We start from the raw sequence: 18,332 nt of genomic DNA, 5'->3' as shown, positions 1-18,332 counted from the left end.
TTCTTTTATAGGAGTAAATGTAAATTGCTGCCCTGGGATAGCAGAGAGCCATGGAATGCGAGCTAACTTTGGGCAGGTTCGTCAAATTTGGTCAATTCAGAACATTCCGAATTGACACAGTAAAGCACGTACTGTTTCTCCTCTAGAAATTTCATCCTCGATATAGTCATCATCCAATTCATAGCGAATTTATAAAAATAGCTTTTTATCCAATAATTCCAGCAAGGTAAAAATAGGAGTTTCTTTTCACATACAGCAAATGACACAGGCTCACGGAACACGAGCGAACGGAACCACGTTTAACTCGCCATACATTCGCCACCAGGTCACACGCGGTTTATTGCTGTGTGTTGTCATCCGCCTCACACTGGCAGTTTTCAGGGGCAGAAGCTTCTTCCTAATCCACGGGCTCCACGAATAAACCAGCCCACTGAGACCTGCTTTTACCACAGAACTAAATTAAAACTGCATAATTTTTTAGAAAATGGCAACACTGTTCCTTAATCTAGTCAGGGGTTCAGGGGGCGGGGAAGGGGATCCGTCATTCGTCATACTTTTAGCGTTAAACCTTGAAAGAATTTCATTAAAAACACACACGCACACACGCACACACACACACACACCTTGAAAGAAATCGCTGCACCAGCAAAGACGCCCTGGAAGCTTACTAGGAAATACAAAAGTGCACTCTTCTATGCCTACATATAAAACATATTAGAAAGAAAACTGTGTAAAATGTTTGCTGTGCCAACTATAAAACGCGGGGCGGGCGGCCCTACTGCAGGGAGTCGCTGTTCTCCAGCACCAGCCCGCCCAGGTGGCCGGGCGCCAGCGCCGCCCCGCCGTCCCCCGTGCTGTCCACCGAGTCGTCCTCGCTCTGCTCGGCCATCATCACCTGCTGTACCGCCAGCGTGGCCCCGTCCGACGACAGGGATTGCAGGCTGTCCACGTTCATGCTCACGGGCGCGGTGATGGTCACGACGGCTCCTGTGGCACAAGGCGGCTGTCACCACGCCATCGGTGCTCGGATGCAAACCATTACCCCTCGACCCGTGGGGCCGGGCTGCCCGACCTCCCGCAAAGCCCCCTGCACGATCCTGGGACCACCCGCAGGGAGTTAAGGACCCGTGTCTCCAGGATGGGCCCCAGACCCTGTGCGGCTAAGCTCTCAGTCTACAGAGGGTCCGAGGGTTGGGACGGTAAAGGGCACAAACGGCCGGGGCGCAAAGCGAGTGCCACACGGAGGACAAGAGACCCAGGACATGGGAGAGGCCATGAGACAACAAGGCGGGGAGACGGGGTGGGAGGACTGGGTCAGAGGAAGGCAGGCCGGTCTGAGAGGGAGAAAGAGAACCTGCGACACGCGTTCCTGCTCCCCCGGCCAACAGCGGAGCGGGGAGACCACCAAGGGCCCGCGAGCGGGACGCCGATGAGACGCGCTGGGCCGAGGACGGCGCTGCGCTAGGGACCCCCACACGGCGGGTCACACGTGCCCGTCCATAAAAATCTCCACAGCACCAGCGGGTGAAGAAAGCAAGAGGATGTCATCTGTGGTATACATAATTCATATAGTATAACATGTTCAGGAAACTTTTAAAAACGATTCATTCATGCATTCATTCTTGTCTGTGCACAGACCACGGCATCAGACACGCACTGGGAGCCTCCACGGGAAACTGGTGCTAAGGGTTGTCTCTGGAGAAGATTAGAAGCCAGGGTGGAGGAAAGGTTACTTCTCACTGGATATCCCTGCCTGAACTTCTTGCCCAGTAGATAGGTATTGCCTTTTCCAGGAGCGGGGCAAGGGAGGGGGAGAGAGAGAGAGGAAAAAAACCTTTCTAACTAATCCTTGAATTAAAAAGGAAAACAAAAACGGAAAATACAAATGATTTAAGTATGAAGGTAAAACGACTGCCTATCAAAACCCAAATAAAGAAGCCAAAGCTTTAAACGCACATACCATGAGGGGCCCATTCCAAGCCCAGGGCCAGCCCAGCTCTGGGACACCCTGAGCATTGGCAGAGGACAGATGAGTGCATGTGTGCAGGAAACAACTGAGGCCTGGAAAAGAATCAGCCCCAAAGATCACAGAGCACAGTGTCCAGAGCTGGCAGAGCTGGACTGGACACACCCTGAAGCACAGGCCCTGGGCCAGGCACTGACAGGTCTTGCCTCTGTCTGTTGAGGGGGAAAAGCAGGCCAGGACCCAGCACTGCCGGGACCACCAGGCAAGAACCAATTGCAAAAGCAAAGCACAAGAGGATCAGAGAGAGCCGAGCAACCTAACTGCTAGAACATAGCTCAGGAAGACCTGGAGCCACACGGAAGCACCCATCCCCCGATACGGTAACACCCACAGTGTCTGGCGTCTAGTCAAAGACTACCAGGCATGCAAACAGGCAGGAGAACAACCCGTAATGAGAATTCAGTGGACAGAAACCAGCCCGGAGCTGACAGATGTTACAGTTAGCAGAGGAGGTCATCAGAACAGTTACTGGCCGCCGTGAGCTGCTTGTTCCAAACTTCAGTAGACCGTGAAAGATCCAAAGGCTCACATGGAGCTTCTAGACAATGTCCAGCATGAAAACCACAGGGATGGGATCAGCGGAAGATTAAACATCACAGAACACAAGACTGGGGAAGCTTCAGAATAGAAACAGAGAAACCATCCAGGATGAAACAGAGAAAAGGAATCCAAAATCCCGGAAAAAGCAGCCATAGCTGTGTGAGTTACAATGCCCTATCATACGGGCAACTGGAGCCCCTGGGGGAGGGGATCAGAAAATATATTTGAAGAAATAATGGCCCCAAACTTTCCCAACTGAATAACAGTAAACTGCTGAGCGGAAAAAGTCAGAGGAGAACGAGAAGGTAAGAATGCGATAGTAACACAAGTTATTCCATTTAAAAATACACACAACCATCTGAGGTGTGAGGGGCTCACGCACACAGAAGACGCCTGTCAACGAAACACAGCAACAGTGGCCCGTGATGAGGGGACGCGGGTCAAAGGGAAGAGGAAAAGCCGGATGAGGGCGGCAGGGACATAAAGGGTGAAGCACCAGGCGGTGAGCGCACAGCACGCCCACTCCCTGCACCGAAGCAGGAGGGACAGAAACAGACGGGAGGGACCTCGGGGGACTGGCCTTGGACCCGGCTCTCCCGGGCACACTTGCACCCCTAACAAGCAGCAGGACCAGCGCTCTCTCATGGTCAGATGCAGAAAGACCACTGCCTGCCCTTGGTTCACAGCCTCACACGCCCCCAGCCCCCAGCACGGCGGCCGCCCACCGGCTGCGAGGGCACAGGCCCAGGCCCGGTCCCCACCTTCGGACACGGTCAGCTCGCTGGCGGCTGGCTGTGCGGCTCCTGAAGCGATGGAATCGGGCCAAAACCTCTGGACGGGTCTGTTCTGAGCAGTTTTCTTCTTTGTTTTTGGAGTTTCTGAGCAACTAGAATCCAGCATCGGCTGCAGGATTCGTCTTCTTGCATTGATGAACCTGCGCGCAGGAAACAGGTCAAAACGGCCTTTCCGAGGCCGCCCAAGGCAGTAACAGGCCCACCTGACAAACCACACGAGCGGCAACATGTATTCCCTGTTAGAAGAAGCACTCAGAGTAACAACACGCATATTATCTAAATGTCCACAGAACGGGGTTGTTTTTAAAGTAATTCATTTGAATAAAGACCAACTCTTCCACGGTGCCTTTCTTCCACTTTAACTGATTATTCCCTGTTTGTGAAATTGATATTCATAATGACACTGATGATACTGTCAAAGCTGTGAATGTGGCATGATTTTCTCTGAGGAAGAGAAAGGTCAATGCAGCAAAACTACATACCCTGCAGTCTCGTGACGCCCGAGGCCTTGCAGGCTGTGCGTCTCTTATCTGAGGGTCCCACCCGGCCGAGCCCTGAGTGTGGACAGATGTCCGGCTCTGAGGTTGCCTAACTTCAAAGTCCTGAGATTCAAAAACATCTACAGTTGCACTAGGACATATTCTAATAATATAAATGACCGGGCTGGCGCCTCAGAGCTTCGTTCAGCGTCGATCTCTGGTCCCAGCAGCTGAGCGTGAGCTGGACTGGGAGGGTCACGACCGCCCCAGAAGCTCACCGCCGACCCCAGCGCCACCTGGGAAGGGACACCCACTGCTACCTTTCAAACTGTCTCTTTATCCATCTTTGTCAAAGCTGCTACGAGGCAGAGGCATAAGCTAATGGTGAGTGTTGTCCAGTCTCGCTCCAAGATATAATTTTTGCAAATATAAAAGGAAACAAAGTCACAAAAGGTAAAAATAGCTCCCAATATTAACTAAAAGACTTTAGAAAGTTTAGAATTTATAAAAGCCATGTTTTAAACTGTGATGAATTTCAAAATTAAAAGTTGAGGTCAAACCTTCTAGATAAGACAATTCTCTTAAGACAGCAGAGGAGCGACTTCGGGAAGGCCAGGGAACCCGCACGTGAGGAATAAACAGCGAGGAGAAGGCTGACCGGCGGCAAACACATCCGGACATCCAGAGACGCACCTCTGCGTCTCTCATCCCTCAGTCCACCCATCACTAAACCAGACACAGTCTCTACACAGGACCGCATGAAAATAACGGAGAACATGCTAAGACGTTCCAAAACTCACAGCCACACGGCACTCGAAACCTTTGAACTCTTGTTAACACTCTATCTAAAAGATCTAACAGGAGATAATTCAAAGAGTATGGTCTATTATGGCTACCTAAGTAAAAAATACTGGCCCAAATGCAAGACACTAGAAATACTTGATGCAATGCCAAAGCATACCTCCTGCATACACAACTGCCCAAAATGGAAGATTTTATCATTTATATTGGAACTCACCACCTGACCTTCAAGTTTAAATTTAACAGTTAAAATGAAAAGAGAACATTTACAAGTGGTAGAATCTGTATTTCCTTTTCTTTTACGCAAGCCAATTTCATTAACCTGAAATCAATTCCTACATCTGAATAATAAGTAAATAAAAATGAGGCAAATGACCGCCAAGCAGAATGCAAGCGCACACCTAGACCTCAACGCCACTTTGTGACGTGAACGCCTCTTATTTAAGGGAAAAACCATCACGGTCAGGGTCCAAGTGTCCACACTGACAGGTGACACAAGAACCAGAACAGGGTGTTTCATAAAGAAACGCTTCCCGCCCAGGACCCTGAGGCCTGCTGTGGGGCAGGACCACCGCGCGGCCGGCCAGCCGTGGGACTCCCTCCCCCAGTCACTGCTGAACAAGTGACACAGGTTTCAAAAGGTGGGAGGGGTGCGGAGGGGCCACCAGGGCTGAGGGGAACACACCTCGGCTGTCCACCGCCCAGAGGAGCTCGTCCACGGAAACATCGTGTTTCTGAGTGGAGGTTGGGGTGAGGGGCGCTGGTTAATGCCCTGGAGAAACCCATTTCTAATCGAGGGAGGAGGATGTCGGCAAAAGGTCCTTAGTGGGGTATCGAGCATTGAAAATTTAAGGTGAAAGTGTGTGTGATTTATGCTTACCTGGCTGCCACCAATTCCAGACTCTGATAACACAGGAATGCTAGTTAAAAGAACTCACATACTTCAACTAAAATTTACTACTTGTTGGTGTCAGGACTGCCAGGTGCTCTGTTATGCGGAATGGCACAGTTTCAGAAAGCGGGCACCACTTACCAGTTGTTAACTTGGAGTAGTGTCAAATTTGTCTGAGCAGCAATCTGTTTTTTCTCATCTTCTGTCGGGTAGGGATGCTGAAAGTAAAAAGAAGGGTCACCGTGAACTTCAGTTTTTAAAAAGGAACTCAAGATCATCCTGGTAAAACAGAAGCACACAAATAATCGTTAGTAAAAACTGGTGTCAAGGGTGCTTGTAGCTAAAACCTAACTTCAGTCTCATCATTTTTTCCAGAAATGCCTAAAACAAATGAAGCCTTTCTCCCAGCTGCCCAAGAACACAGGTGTTGCAGCAGCTAGTGAAAGCCCAGGCCGAGGTGTGACGCAGACAGGAGTCCACACGCTCAAAAGCCACGGCGTAGGGAAGAGCGCGGGGCATGCAGAGGGGCTCCTGGGCTGCACCAGGTGCTGCTCTAAGCACCCGATACGATCTATGGCTTTTGTATCAACGTTACAGGTGTAGTTCAAGGACCATAAACTGCATCCATTTAAAGCAGATAAATGGCTGAGTTTTGACCCACAGCAAGACAGAGCGCACAGATCACCCCTGTACATCCTACAGAGATTCACTGATTCCTCATGGTCACAGAGCTGTCGCCACCTTGATTTTACAAAGAGGAAGCTGAGCAGGGCAGTGCACACCCTCCCCGCATCCTGGGCCGGCTGAACAGGAGGAGGCAGGGAGCGGACGGGGCTGCTCCAGGCCGTCACATTCAGGCGACACGTTTCTGTCACGAGAAGCGCAAGCATGAGCTGACACTGGGATGCATGGGTGTCACCTACGGCGTTGCTAGACTCACGTGTGTGGCTGGCAGAGTACTGAACTGAGGGCTGGGGACGGGGTGTCTGCTATTCACTCTTTATTTCACGTATGACTGAAATATTTCACTCAGAAAAAGCCAGAAGTATAATAAGTACGGACACACCTAGGAAATACTGCAGGTTCAGTTCCAGACCACCTCAGTAAAGCGAATACTGCGATAAAGCGAGTCACGAGTTTTTGTGTTTCCAAAAATGTTATATAAAAGTTATGTTTATGCTCTACTGTAGTCCACGAAGTGTGCAGTAACATTACATCTAATAGAACAATGTACGTCCCTTAATTTACAAATACCTTATTGCTAAAAAATGCTAACCATCATCTGAGCCTTCAGCTGTAATCTTCTTGCAAAAGTCACATGAAAGATGACTGAGCACAGATTGTCATATCAAATATAATAATAATGGAAAAGTTGGAAATATTGAGAGAATTACCAAAACGTGACTGAGATATGAAGGAAGCAAACGCTGTTGGCAACACTGGCGCCGAGAGGTGGGATCCACGCAGGGTCGCCACAGACCTTCAGCTTGTGAAAAACAAACGTCTGAGAAGCACAACAAAGTGCAGTGTGCTTGGACCAAAATTCACAGACGTACCAGAGGAAGACGATTTCTATCTACAGTAATAAACAACTTCTCCAAGGTCGGTTTCCATCTGGCTGTAGAAACCAGTACGACATTCACTCTAAAATTTGCACGCACTGAAGGCCCTTATTTTGCACCGAGCAGGACCCCAGGGAGTGACTGGCACCAACAAAGTAAGGAGGTGGGGGTCTCTTTTGGTTTTTAAGCGAACACTCAGTGTGTCCGGAAGGGCCCTGTGCATTCTGGGATAACCGCATTTGTCCCAACAGCAGGGAAGCCACTCCTCACACTAACCGACAGTGATTCACTTCCATTCTACAGATGAGCATCTGGCCCCAAGGGAGTTTATGGAAACAGAAATATTGTTCTTGTCCTTTAGAAAGCTCGTAAAATAGGGGTTTCCCCGGTGGCGCAGTGGTTGAGAGTCCACCTGCCGATGCAGGGGACACGGGTTCGTGCCCCGGTCCGGGAAGATCCCACATGCCGCGGAGCGGCTGGGCCCATGAGCCATGGCCGCTGAGCCTGCGCGTCCGGAGCCTGTGCTCCGCAACGGGAGAGGCCACAACAGTGAGAGGCCCGCGTACTGCAAAAAAAAAAAAAAAAAAAAAAAAAGCTCGTAAAATAAAAAGGGGGCAGGAAGCACGTACACAAACCAGAAAACAAAACAAAACAAAACAAAAAACCCACCAAAACAGTAATGAGTGCTGCCTAGAGTGTCAGGAAAACTACAAGGAGAGGACGGTTATTTCAGAGAAATGGGGTCGAGAAGAAGACACAGGAAATGCTTCATAGGAAAAAAAAAAGGCATTTTAATTGAACCTCTGAGCAGGGTCTATTTTAGAAATGATTAAAACATTAAAGGAAACTTCACAGGAAAAGAGCCGATCCCATCACTTACTCGTGTTGTAGTCCGGTCACTACATTACAGGCGTGTGTACCGGTTGTAACACTCACGGTGTATTTACAAACACGTACGTCCTACTTTGTCACCTACGTCCACGTACCTACAGCTTCCTAGTGCTTTTGGCCCTCGCTTATCGTGTTCACGTGCTGTACCACCTTCCGTCACGCTGACAGGTCCTACCTCACACACCAGCCCATCTCCCGCTATCGCAGCGAACAGCGTTGTAATGTTCTGTCCCTAAACTTCTCCGCTGCTCGTGACCCTCGCCAGGACCAGCTTCTAGGCGGGGTCACACCGCCGCTGACGACCGCGTTCTCCCGCGGCACGTGAGCCGCCCCCGCTGGGCCGGGGCACAGCCCGCAGAGCCCAGCTCCGGGTGGAGGAAGGGGGCTCAGCAGCGACCAGGGCCAAACCCCAGGGGGACCGGAGGCGACAGCCGGGTGAGGACGGAGGTGGGCGCCCAGGCACGGACGTGGCCGCAGCCCGGGCGGGGGGCGCCGCCGGGGGCGAAGGGGCGCTGCGGAGACCCGAGGGCAGCACGGCGCACGGGGTGGAGGCGAGGAGGCCGGGGCAGTGAGGACGCGGCCGCAGCGGGTGCCGGCGGCGCCGACGCCCAGGCGCAGGTCCGGGCCGACCAGCTCAGCTCTCAGAAGCGGCCGGGCCGGGGCTGCGGATGGACAGGTCCGCGGAGAGGGGCTTCTCCCTCCCGGCCCTCCCGACCCTCCGTCCCTCCGCATCCGCCCGCACGCCCCCCGGGCCCCTCCCTCTGCCTGCACAGGCCGTAACCCGGCGCCCACCTTCCCACCGCGCCCCCCGGGGCCAGCCTGGTCCTTCCCAACCCGGCAGCAGCGAGAAGGCTGTCACTCCTGGCAGCTACTCGCGGTCACACCCTCCCCCAAGGTCGGGGGCATGGGGACTGGGACTGAGGCAGGTAACCAGCCAGCCTTCCCCAGAAATCGGTGGGCAAGCGTGCGCCCCAAGACAGGACGGCTTCAGGGGGACATGCCGAGGTCCAGGTGAGGACGGGGCCACGCAGACTAAGGCACGCCAAGCTCCCCCTCACGGTCACAGGCCCACGTGCCAACCCCTCCGTCCACAAGCTCAACTCCTCATCTCCCTCCCAAATGCAACGTACCAAACATCGCTATTTTCCCAGGTTTTGCCCCAGAGCACCTCTTCTCTGCCCACTTCTCTAATTAACCCCCCCTCCCCGCAGGCGCCCTCCACGGGCAGTTTCTCTCGCGGGCGTGTACCATTAACATCAGCTGCACTTATTCGCTGTCACCAGTTTTTGGGTAACCCTCCCTTCTGTCCGGTGCTCGACCATCAGGGACAGTCAACAGAACACCGATTCTTAAACCCAGGCCTACCAGCCCACACAAGTCCATTTCTTCTAGAAAATAAGCCAGAAAGAAAGCATCACGGAGGTCTGGCTAACTGCGGAGCACGCGCGTCCTCACCCCGATGTGCTGGAAGAGCCAGGACCTCATCACATTGGTGGCGTGCTTCGGCAGGACCCCCCTCTTGTTCTTAGATGAGCCGTCATCTTGATGCAAGATGCTGAGATCCTGGTTTAACTGTAACTGAAGCTTTTAAACAATTGAAAAACAACGTTAGAAAGCATAGAAAAGGATGACATATCCAAGTAGCTTACGAGTGCAGGTGGAGAGAATAACCAAGGATCTTACGGCTAAATGTCTTATTTACAGGAAAGGCATAAACACTGGGACCCTGTAGGGCTGATTTTCCGAGGACGTGGCCCCTCGCGTTGTAACCCTTTACCCTCGCGTGTCAGCCGCGCAGGGGCCCCCCGTCTGGCGACGCGGGTGGGACGGGCACCGAGAAGCCCCGAGTGTCCCATTCTGCCCGCAGCCGGGCCCCGCCCTCACGCACACTTGTCCTCAGCTTGTCTCCTCTAGCGACAGATGCGACAACAGCCCATTTCCTGGCCTGGAGCAGGATTCAAGCAACCGACAAGGATGGACGGGGAAGCTGGAAGGGCCACTAACTAGAGGAGCCCGGCCAGGAGGAGAGAAAGAAACACACAAAGTGCGGACGGAGCGACCACAGCACAGAGGGGCCAAGGCGACGACCTCTGCCCAGACGGCTCCACGGCCACTCGAGACACTGCCCCCCTCACTCTGAGAAGAGCCTGAGATACAGCCTGTTCACTCCGTCTCGAAAGGAGAGGACACGTGTGTAAGTCCCCTTAGATGAGCGTCCGTCCACTCACACAGACACGAGGAGAGAGCATCAGGCCCCACGCGTCCAGCCAGGGGCGGCACCTCACGCCCAGCGGCTGCAGAGACAGTGCCCGTGTCATTCACCCCCCAGACCAGGGAGAAAACCAACGCCCCGCGCTGGGGCCTCCACACAGACACATCGGGACCTCTCCTCTGTGATCCACGCTTTACCTTAGAACTGCTGTGTGACCACCTAGAGGGGTGGGACAGGGAGGGTGGGAGGGAGGCTCAAGATGGAGGAGATGTGGGGGTACATGTATGCATATGGCTGATTCACTCTGTTGTACGACAGAAACTAACAGCATTGTGAAGCAACTGCATTCCAATAAAGATGTACTAAAAAAAAAAGTAAAAATCAATAAATAAGCATCAACTTCTGTAGGTCAGTTTCAGTATAATATAGTCATAAACATAATTTACAGGATTTGGAAGTTTATTTTGGAGAGGTTTCTATTATTTGTACTTCCTCTGGATTTACATCATTTTGGATAATTCTTTAAAAGACTGAACACCAACATCTAAACAGACAGAATTTATGACTTAAAGAAGACATTACCACCACTAACTATACCTAAAATTTAAAACCTTAAACCTTACCTTAAAACCTAAGATTATCACTAAGGGCATAACTGTTTTTCTGGAATGCATGTGTTTGTTCGTTAAAGGACTGAACAGTATTTTTTTTTAAAAGATTGATTGATTAATTTTTGGCTGCGTCAGGTCTTAGTTGAGGCACGAGGGATCTTTCCTTGCAGCGCTCGGGCTTCCCTCTAGTTGTGGCGTGCGGGTTTTCTCTCTCTAGTTGTGGCATGCAGGCTCCAGGGCGCGTGGGCTCTGTAGTTTGTGGTACATAGCCTCTCTCATTGAAGCACGCGAGCTCAGTAGTTGCAGCGCGGGGGCTTAGTTGCCCCACGGCATGTGGGATCTTAGTTCCCCGACCAGGGATCGAACCCGCGTCCCCTGCATTGGAAGGCGGATTCTCTACCACTGGACCACCAGGGAAGTCCCAAGGACTGAACAGTATTAAGCACTGCCTGTCTGCTCACGTTTGTGTGCACAGGAAAAAGAATGAAAAATGGGCTTTTAAAACTAGTTCCACTAGGGCCAGAATGGAACCTGTCTGCTGTGTTTGCCTCAATATAATACATGAGCTTCTTCATGCAATGTGACATGTATTTCAGTTTCAGCGTTGCTTTTTTTGTGCAGGGTTAAAACAAATGTGGACTCATGAACAGGGAGAGTGACAGCTGGCCATACGACTCGACCTCACAGATGCCACCAAGGGGGCCTGGGGAGGCCAACGAAGCCGAGGGCCTGCGGGGGGACCAGCCAACTGGCCCACCGCCCTCCAGCAAAGCCTGAGCCTGCGCGTGGCAGGGGGATTTAAAAGCCTAGGAAACTGGGTGAAACCCATTTAAGAAGCAGTGGGGCCCCCACAGCACTCCCCATCGTTCTCTGTGGGTGACGGATCTGCCCCCAGCCCTGCAGCGACTCGGGGTCTCTTTCCCAAAGAAACAGACCAGAGGCTGAAGACTGAGCACAGCTGGAGGGTGGGAGGAGGGGCAAGGCTAGAAGGAGGGTGAGGAAGATCTGCACACAAGGTGGGAGACCCCGCCCACTCCTGCTCCTGCAACTATGCTTCCGCCCCAAGCAAGAGATCAGTCCTGCTCCGGGGACACGGAAGGAAGAAAAGGCTGAGGGAGGGTAGAATTTGGAGGCGAGGCCACAGGTGAGCCGGCCTGCCAAAGCCCAGCAGCTGACAAGCACCAAACAGCACCCTAGTGCCTCATGTTTACATTTAGAAGGACAGCCGACTGCCCCCAAACACCTGAACGCCTCCGTCACAAAAAGCCAACAGCAAAGCAAATGAATGGTGTGACGTGGGGGAGACAGGGAAAGTGCAGAAAGCAAAGCACACATCAACCACCCGTGAACCAAGAGTAGGAGAGCGCAGTGGGTAAAGAAGTCTCAGAAATGACAACTACACTTGAAATGTAAAACGTAACAGATGGGCTGGAAGACAAAAGGCAAGTTCTGGGAAAGTAGACAATGGGAATACAAATACAAAAATACAGAAAAATCAAGGGACTTGGTTCAGAAGGCCTAGTGTCCGATCAGTAAGGGCTCTGGAAGGAGAGAATGTGCAGGTTGGGGGCGGGGGCAGGGCTGTCACAGAGAGTTCAGGAAAATGTCCCAGCCTCAAGGACACGAGGTCCCCGGCAGTGCTCAGCACAGCCGACAAACAGGACCCGCGCCGAAAACTCAGGGAAAACGCGTCTGACAGAGGAGAAAACACAGAAGACAGGAAAGCGGAGCTCACACTGACCTTCTCGAAGGCAGCGCGGCTGCCAGAACACGCTGACAGCGCCCAGGGAGCCCCTTCCCGACCTGGAATTGTACATGCAAACCAACTGCGTGTCAGGATGAGACCAAGACTAAGTCACTTCTAGGTTTGCTAAGTCCCAACACGAGGCACATCCCACACACGTTTTCTCCGCAAGTTCTCCAAGAGGGAATGAAGCCTAGAAAGTAGAGGACGTGGGCCTGTGGAGAAGGGGCTCATCAGGGTGACGTGCCGGATGCCCGACGTGCGACGCCCGGCCAAGGTGGAGACCAGGAGGCCGAGAGCCCCGAGGCCACGCGGCCCCGACCAGCTACCTGACAGGGACGCCGAAAGCACGCTGGGGGATCCGTGAGGATTCAGCCACCGATGCCATGGAAACTGTGCGGCGGGGAGGAGACCCAGCTGCTAACTTGGGCAGCGTGATCACGGTCACACACGCAGCTCAGCAGCAACCAGCATTTACACGCTCGTGAGGATGTTCACAATGAAAACGCATCAGCCGCACTGTGTCTACATGAACGGCAGCCTGGCCGGGGAGGAGACGGGAAAGAGCACAGCCCCCAGCAGGACAGAAAGCCCAAGCTACAGGTTGTACGGGTGAGTTAGGGGAGGGGATTCTATTTCAAACGCGGAGGGACCGGCAGAAGCAATGGCCAGGAGGCCTGAAAGCGGTCGCCCAAGGGGAGCGAAGTCTGATCCAGGCCTCTCAACAACGCGGGCGCAGGGCGACCTGATACCAGAGAGTCAAGCATCGCTGTAAATCGCAAAAAGGAGGCGAAAACTTGTCACGCGTCAGACAACAGCACAACCCCGAACCATACGAATAACGGTTTTGTACACATAAGACTGTCCCGGGAAAGGGGAGCAGGGTGGGGCGAGGAGAAATCGGTGGAATCTCACTGCCCTGCCTACTTCTTATTTTCTCGGAAAAAAGTGCTTTTAAATGAGTATGTACTACGAGCACAACGGGGGCTCTTCTGTAGAGATGGCCCAGCCCAGGAAGAGCGTCCGGCTCCTCTGTGTGACCAACGCCAGGTCAGAAAATGCCCCCGTGGCCAATGCGCCCGGCGCGGGGAGGGGCCGGCCACCGCCGTGCGCCGTCAGAGACAGCCACGCGCTTTCCTGACCTCCAGTTTCTAGAACACAGAAGCCGTCACTGCTGAGGGAGACTCACCCTAACTACCTGCAGCCCAGCAAGGACCCAGACGTCGGCCAAATGAGAAGGAAAAACGCCCGGAGCGGCCACAACAGCTCTGCAGGATCACGTACCTACACGCGAGGGCTCCCTGGTCACGGAACGCCCCAGCCGGGCCCCAGCCGGTCTGTTTACTCTTCCGTGAACCCCCCCGCCGGCCCTGCGCCGGGCTTGTCTCTCCGGTTCCCCAGCCCTGCCGCCCTGCCAGGGACAGACGCCGGGGCTGTGACGGGGAGGGGACAAGTGCAGGGTGGGCTGCGGGGTCACCGAGGACCAGAGCAGAGGCGGCTCCTGGCCAGCAGCCTCAGGGAGCAGGGGCTCCGCAGACGTGACCCAAACTCTGCACGTCTGCTATGTAAACTCGGTCAAACTCTTCCTTAAACAGCAGAACGAATGAGCCTCCACTGTACAAGTAAGCACTGGACTTCACGGTGTTTCCTTCCTCTAAAAACAGTTCACTGTGAGGCCAGGAAACGCTCTGAAGACCAGCTTTCTGTTCCCAGCCGCCGTGAATGGAAAACTTCAGGGCTGGCGGGCTGGCTGGGGATGGCGGGCCGGCGCTGGGGGCGCCTACCCTCACTCCCCGTGGCTGGGCCTGGGGGCCACCTCGTGTCCTGGCCCCGGGTGTGCCCAGGCGGCCCCTGCCCCAGGCCCTCTCACACCTGCTTCTGATTTAAGAAAACACTGACATCCCCAAGGCCGGGCCTCAAAGTGGCTAACAAGGATGTACAAAGCATCTGTGCAGGCCGAAGACAAAGAACTAACATGAAGAATGAATCAATGGTCTTAAATAAGAACTGATGGCGGAAACACTGCTTCCAATTTAAACCTAGCTAAGTGTAAAAACTTAAAAAAATGTGTGTATATCCCTAGAACGTAGAGGGGACTGGTCTCACGTTACCACAAAGGCACAGAGAGGGTAAGACGACCCCAGGTTGGGGCACATCCCGGCACTGCCGGCGCGGGCACTTCTACCGGCCCAAGCCCGCCCCCTCAGCTGGAGGCCTGGGTCAGGGTGAACTTCCGGGGGTCCGGGCAGGGTGCGCCTACACAGCCTCCGCCCTCCTGAAGTGGAGACAACCACACAGCCCCACGTTAGACGGGACGGCAGTGGCCCCTCGCGGGGAGGGATCCTGGGGGACCCTCTCCTCCTTCCTTAGGCTTCTCTGAACTCTGTCTGCAACAACGCAGAAGATGAACCGTGAAGAAGACGCACGACACCGACATTCAGGTTAACTGGAGACCGCCCGAATGGCCTTCACGCCGAGGGGACGGCTGGAGCCCGGGCCGCCTGTGCCCCCACACCTGTGCTAACACGCCCCCAAGCACCCCGCGGGGCCAGCTCACGCACCTGGGAGTTCTGGATCCGGATGGTGCCGGGCGACAGCGCCTGTGTCACTACCTGGCCTTGGGGAGTGACGACGGTGACCGGCTGATAGACTGTGCCGCCTAGAAAGGGACCCGAAAAGCTGAGTCACTCTCCAGTCCCAACGATTATACCCGCTCTTCTCGGTGTGCTCACCGAAAGAACAAAATCTGTAGCTTGTGAGCTTTGAAAATCATTTTGAATGGTCAACAGCACTTTGCTAGTTGACTTTTGACTTGGGCGGCGGGGCGGGGCGCGCAGCCATGGCTTCTCATGAGACAACGCAGGGCGGGGTGGCTGGGGGGCAGTCTGTGAGCCCCCTCCTTTGTTCGCCTCCATTTCCTGGCATGTATTAAAGGACTTGGCCAAAGGTGTTAGATAACAAATATTTTGATTCTAGTTATTTTTTTCATCCAACGTGCTTTCATCTTCCTGCGGAGGTTTCCCTTTGTGTGATTATGTGGAGGGTTTTAGTTCAATTTCTCCCCCTCCTTCTGGGCCCATTCCATTTTCATGATGGTTCTGTATGTGCAACGTATAAGAAAAACCATCACAGGAAGAGGACAGATTCTAGAGCTCCCGGGTGCATCCATAACAAGTAATACTGACGCTAAGGCTGCACTTTCATTTGCTTATCATCGATTAATGACGCTACTTAAGATCTTCCAGGTGCTGCTAAGAGCACAATTAAAAACTATGTTATTTGAAAATTTCTGTTGGTTTTTGCTATATATTTTCAACTCCCATATAAAACCTTTCCTACCAATATTTTTTGAGAGGGAAACCCAATTTGTATAAAATATTTGTTACTGAGAATGAACAAGAGCCAGGCATTCAAAGAGCTCTAGACATTGACACTCCTGTATCGGGAACTGGCATTAATTAGAAACCATGTTTCTGCACTTCTTCATTCTAATATAAAGGACTTCTTTCTGCAAAAGCTCGAGGAAAGTGTCCTTTTTTCTGTCGTCATACCTGCCACGGTTGCCATGGTGACATTCCCCTGTTGCAGAGCGGATGCTGGCACCACGATTCCTTGGGGGCTGAGAGTTCCTGTGATGGCGCTTTGAATCTGCTGGAAGTCATAAACACACAGCGAACGGGTTATGTTATCAGAAAACAGAAAACCCATGTTTAAAACTCCAAAACACATGGCATAATGGCATCATCATTAAAGGAAAGATGCTTGAGGCAAAGAGCATCATCAGAGGACAAGCCTTCGTAAGGCATGCGTTACAGACATATCTGGAAGCAAGAGATGCCAAACTGACTGAACGTTAAATATGATATGATCAATACTGAGATATTAGTTTCAATTTAGCTTCCAAAAGATTATCTTTCACCTCATCAGCATATTAAACACACCCTATAGCCCTGGAGATATAACTAGGAAGACTAAAATTACCTGATCGAGTCACACACCTTCTCCATTCAACTTGGCTCAGAGTTTTCCAAGAACCAAAGCCTCCTGGACAGGATGAGCTATTCAAAAGATGATGCCACAGGCTGGGGAGTCACCCCCAGGGGCACAGCCTGTACCTGCCCTTCCCACAGCACAGAGCACACCGGAGCCCCCAGTGTCCACGTCTGTGGGGTGCTGGATCTGGGCCTGGCCTACTGCAGGCTCCATGCAAATGTCCGTAAATACCATGTCGGAGAATCTACCCATCTGAAGTCAGATCCAAATGGGCCAATTTATCCATTTCCTGTGATGGCTGGACTGGGAGTTGGCGAGGGACGGATCTCTGCACCTGACGTCCAGCACAGGGTCTGGCACATAGCAGGCACCCAGATATTTGAGCGGTTAAATAGCCTAAGTAGATATCCTTCAAAGACAATTACTCTGTGGGCTACCACATCCATTTGAACGTATAAGCTTTGGTAGATCTATATAAAGTTTGCTATATAAACTTGGTCAGAATAAAAATTAAGCAATCCAGGGCTTCCCTGGTGGCGCAGTGGTTGAGAGTCTGCCTGCCAATGCAGGGGACACGGGTTCGTGCCCCGGTCCAGGAAGATCCCACATGCCGCACAGCGGCTGGGCCCATGAGCCATGGCCGCTGAGCCTGCGCGTCCGGAGCCTGTGCTCCACAACGGGAGAGGCCATGGCAGTGAGAGGCCTGTGTACCGCAAACAAACAAACAAAAAAATTAAGCGATCCAAATCAGTATTCTAAGCTCCCACATCAAGAAGCTAGAAAAAGAGGAGCAAAATGAAACCAGAGCAAGCAGAAAGAAGGAAATAATAAAGATTAAAGCAGAAATCAATGAAATTGAAAATAGAAAAACAGAAAAATCAATGAAATAAGAGCTGGTTCTTTGCAAAGATCAATACAGTGACAAACCTCTAGTAAGACGGACAGACAAAAAAAAAAGAGAAAAAACAAATTACCGATATCAGGAATGAAACAGGGGAGATCACTACAGACCCTGAAGATATCAAAAGATGAAAAAGGAATACTATTGTAAATAACTCGACACACAAATTTGACATCTTAGACAAAATCCAACATAAAACAGATAATGTGAATAGCCCTATAACTAATAAGGAAACTGAATTAGTAATTTTAAAACTTCCGAAAAAGAAATCTCCAGGTCTAGGTAGTGTCACTGGAGAATTCTATCAAGCATTTAAAGAAGAATTAACACAATTAACCAATTCTACATATTTCTTCCAGAAAACAGAAGAGGAGGGAACATTCTCCAATTCATTTTATGAAGCTTATACTATCCTGATACCAAACCTAGCCAAAGACTGTACCGAAAAAGATCACTACAGACGAATATCCCTCAATATAGACACAAAAATGCTTAACAAAATATTAGTAAACAGAATTCAGGAATCTATACAAAAAGAATTATGTGCCAGGGCCAAGTGGAGTTTATTTCAGGAATGCAAAGCTTGCTCAATATTCAAAAAACATCAAGTAATGTAAATCTACCATATTAATAGATGAAAGAAGAAAAATCACATATCAATCTATGCAGGAAAGCATTTGTTAAAATTCAGCATAATAAAAACTCTCAGAAAAATAGGAATAGAAGGGAACTTCCTCAACCTGAAAAAGAGCATCTAGAAAAAAAAAAAAAAAAACCCACCACTATTCCCTCTGAGACTGGGAAGAAGGCAAAGATGTCCCCTCAATCCCATTCAGGATAGTACTGGATGTTCCAGCCAGAGCAATAAGGCAAGAAAAGGAAACGG

General features: G+C 51.7%; 1 protein-coding gene across 3 annotated transcripts in view; it reads right to left on the bottom strand.

Moving 5' to 3' along the window:
- Positions 1–227: 227 nt before the first annotated feature.
- PKNOX1 (PBX/knotted 1 homeobox 1) overlaps positions 228–18,332 on the bottom strand; it is a 45,445-nt gene continuing 27,340 nt past the window's right edge. For 2 of the 3 annotated variants that reach the window (XM_082624831.1, XM_082624830.1), the window contains 6 exons: positions 16,104–16,203; positions 15,114–15,211; positions 9,441–9,569; positions 5,674–5,750; positions 3,328–3,500; positions 228–987 (listed from right to left, as the gene is read on the bottom strand). In XM_082624831.1, the coding sequence (XP_082480957.1) occupies positions 776–987; positions 3,328–3,500; positions 5,674–5,750; positions 9,441–9,569; positions 15,114–15,211; positions 16,104–16,203 (789 nt within the window). In that variant the 3' untranslated portion in view covers positions 228–775. The remainder of the gene's footprint in view (positions 988–3,327; positions 3,501–5,673; positions 5,751–9,440; positions 9,570–15,113; positions 15,212–16,103; positions 16,204–18,332) is intronic. The other variant, XM_082624832.1, reaches the window with a different exon arrangement.

Source organism: Mesoplodon mirus (assembly GCF_964341445.2).
Source record: "Mesoplodon mirus genome assembly, chromosome: 6".
Lineage (NCBI taxonomy): Eukaryota > Metazoa > Chordata > Mammalia > Artiodactyla > Ziphiidae > Mesoplodon > Mesoplodon mirus.
This window is presented reverse-complemented; position numbering and strand designations above follow the sequence as displayed.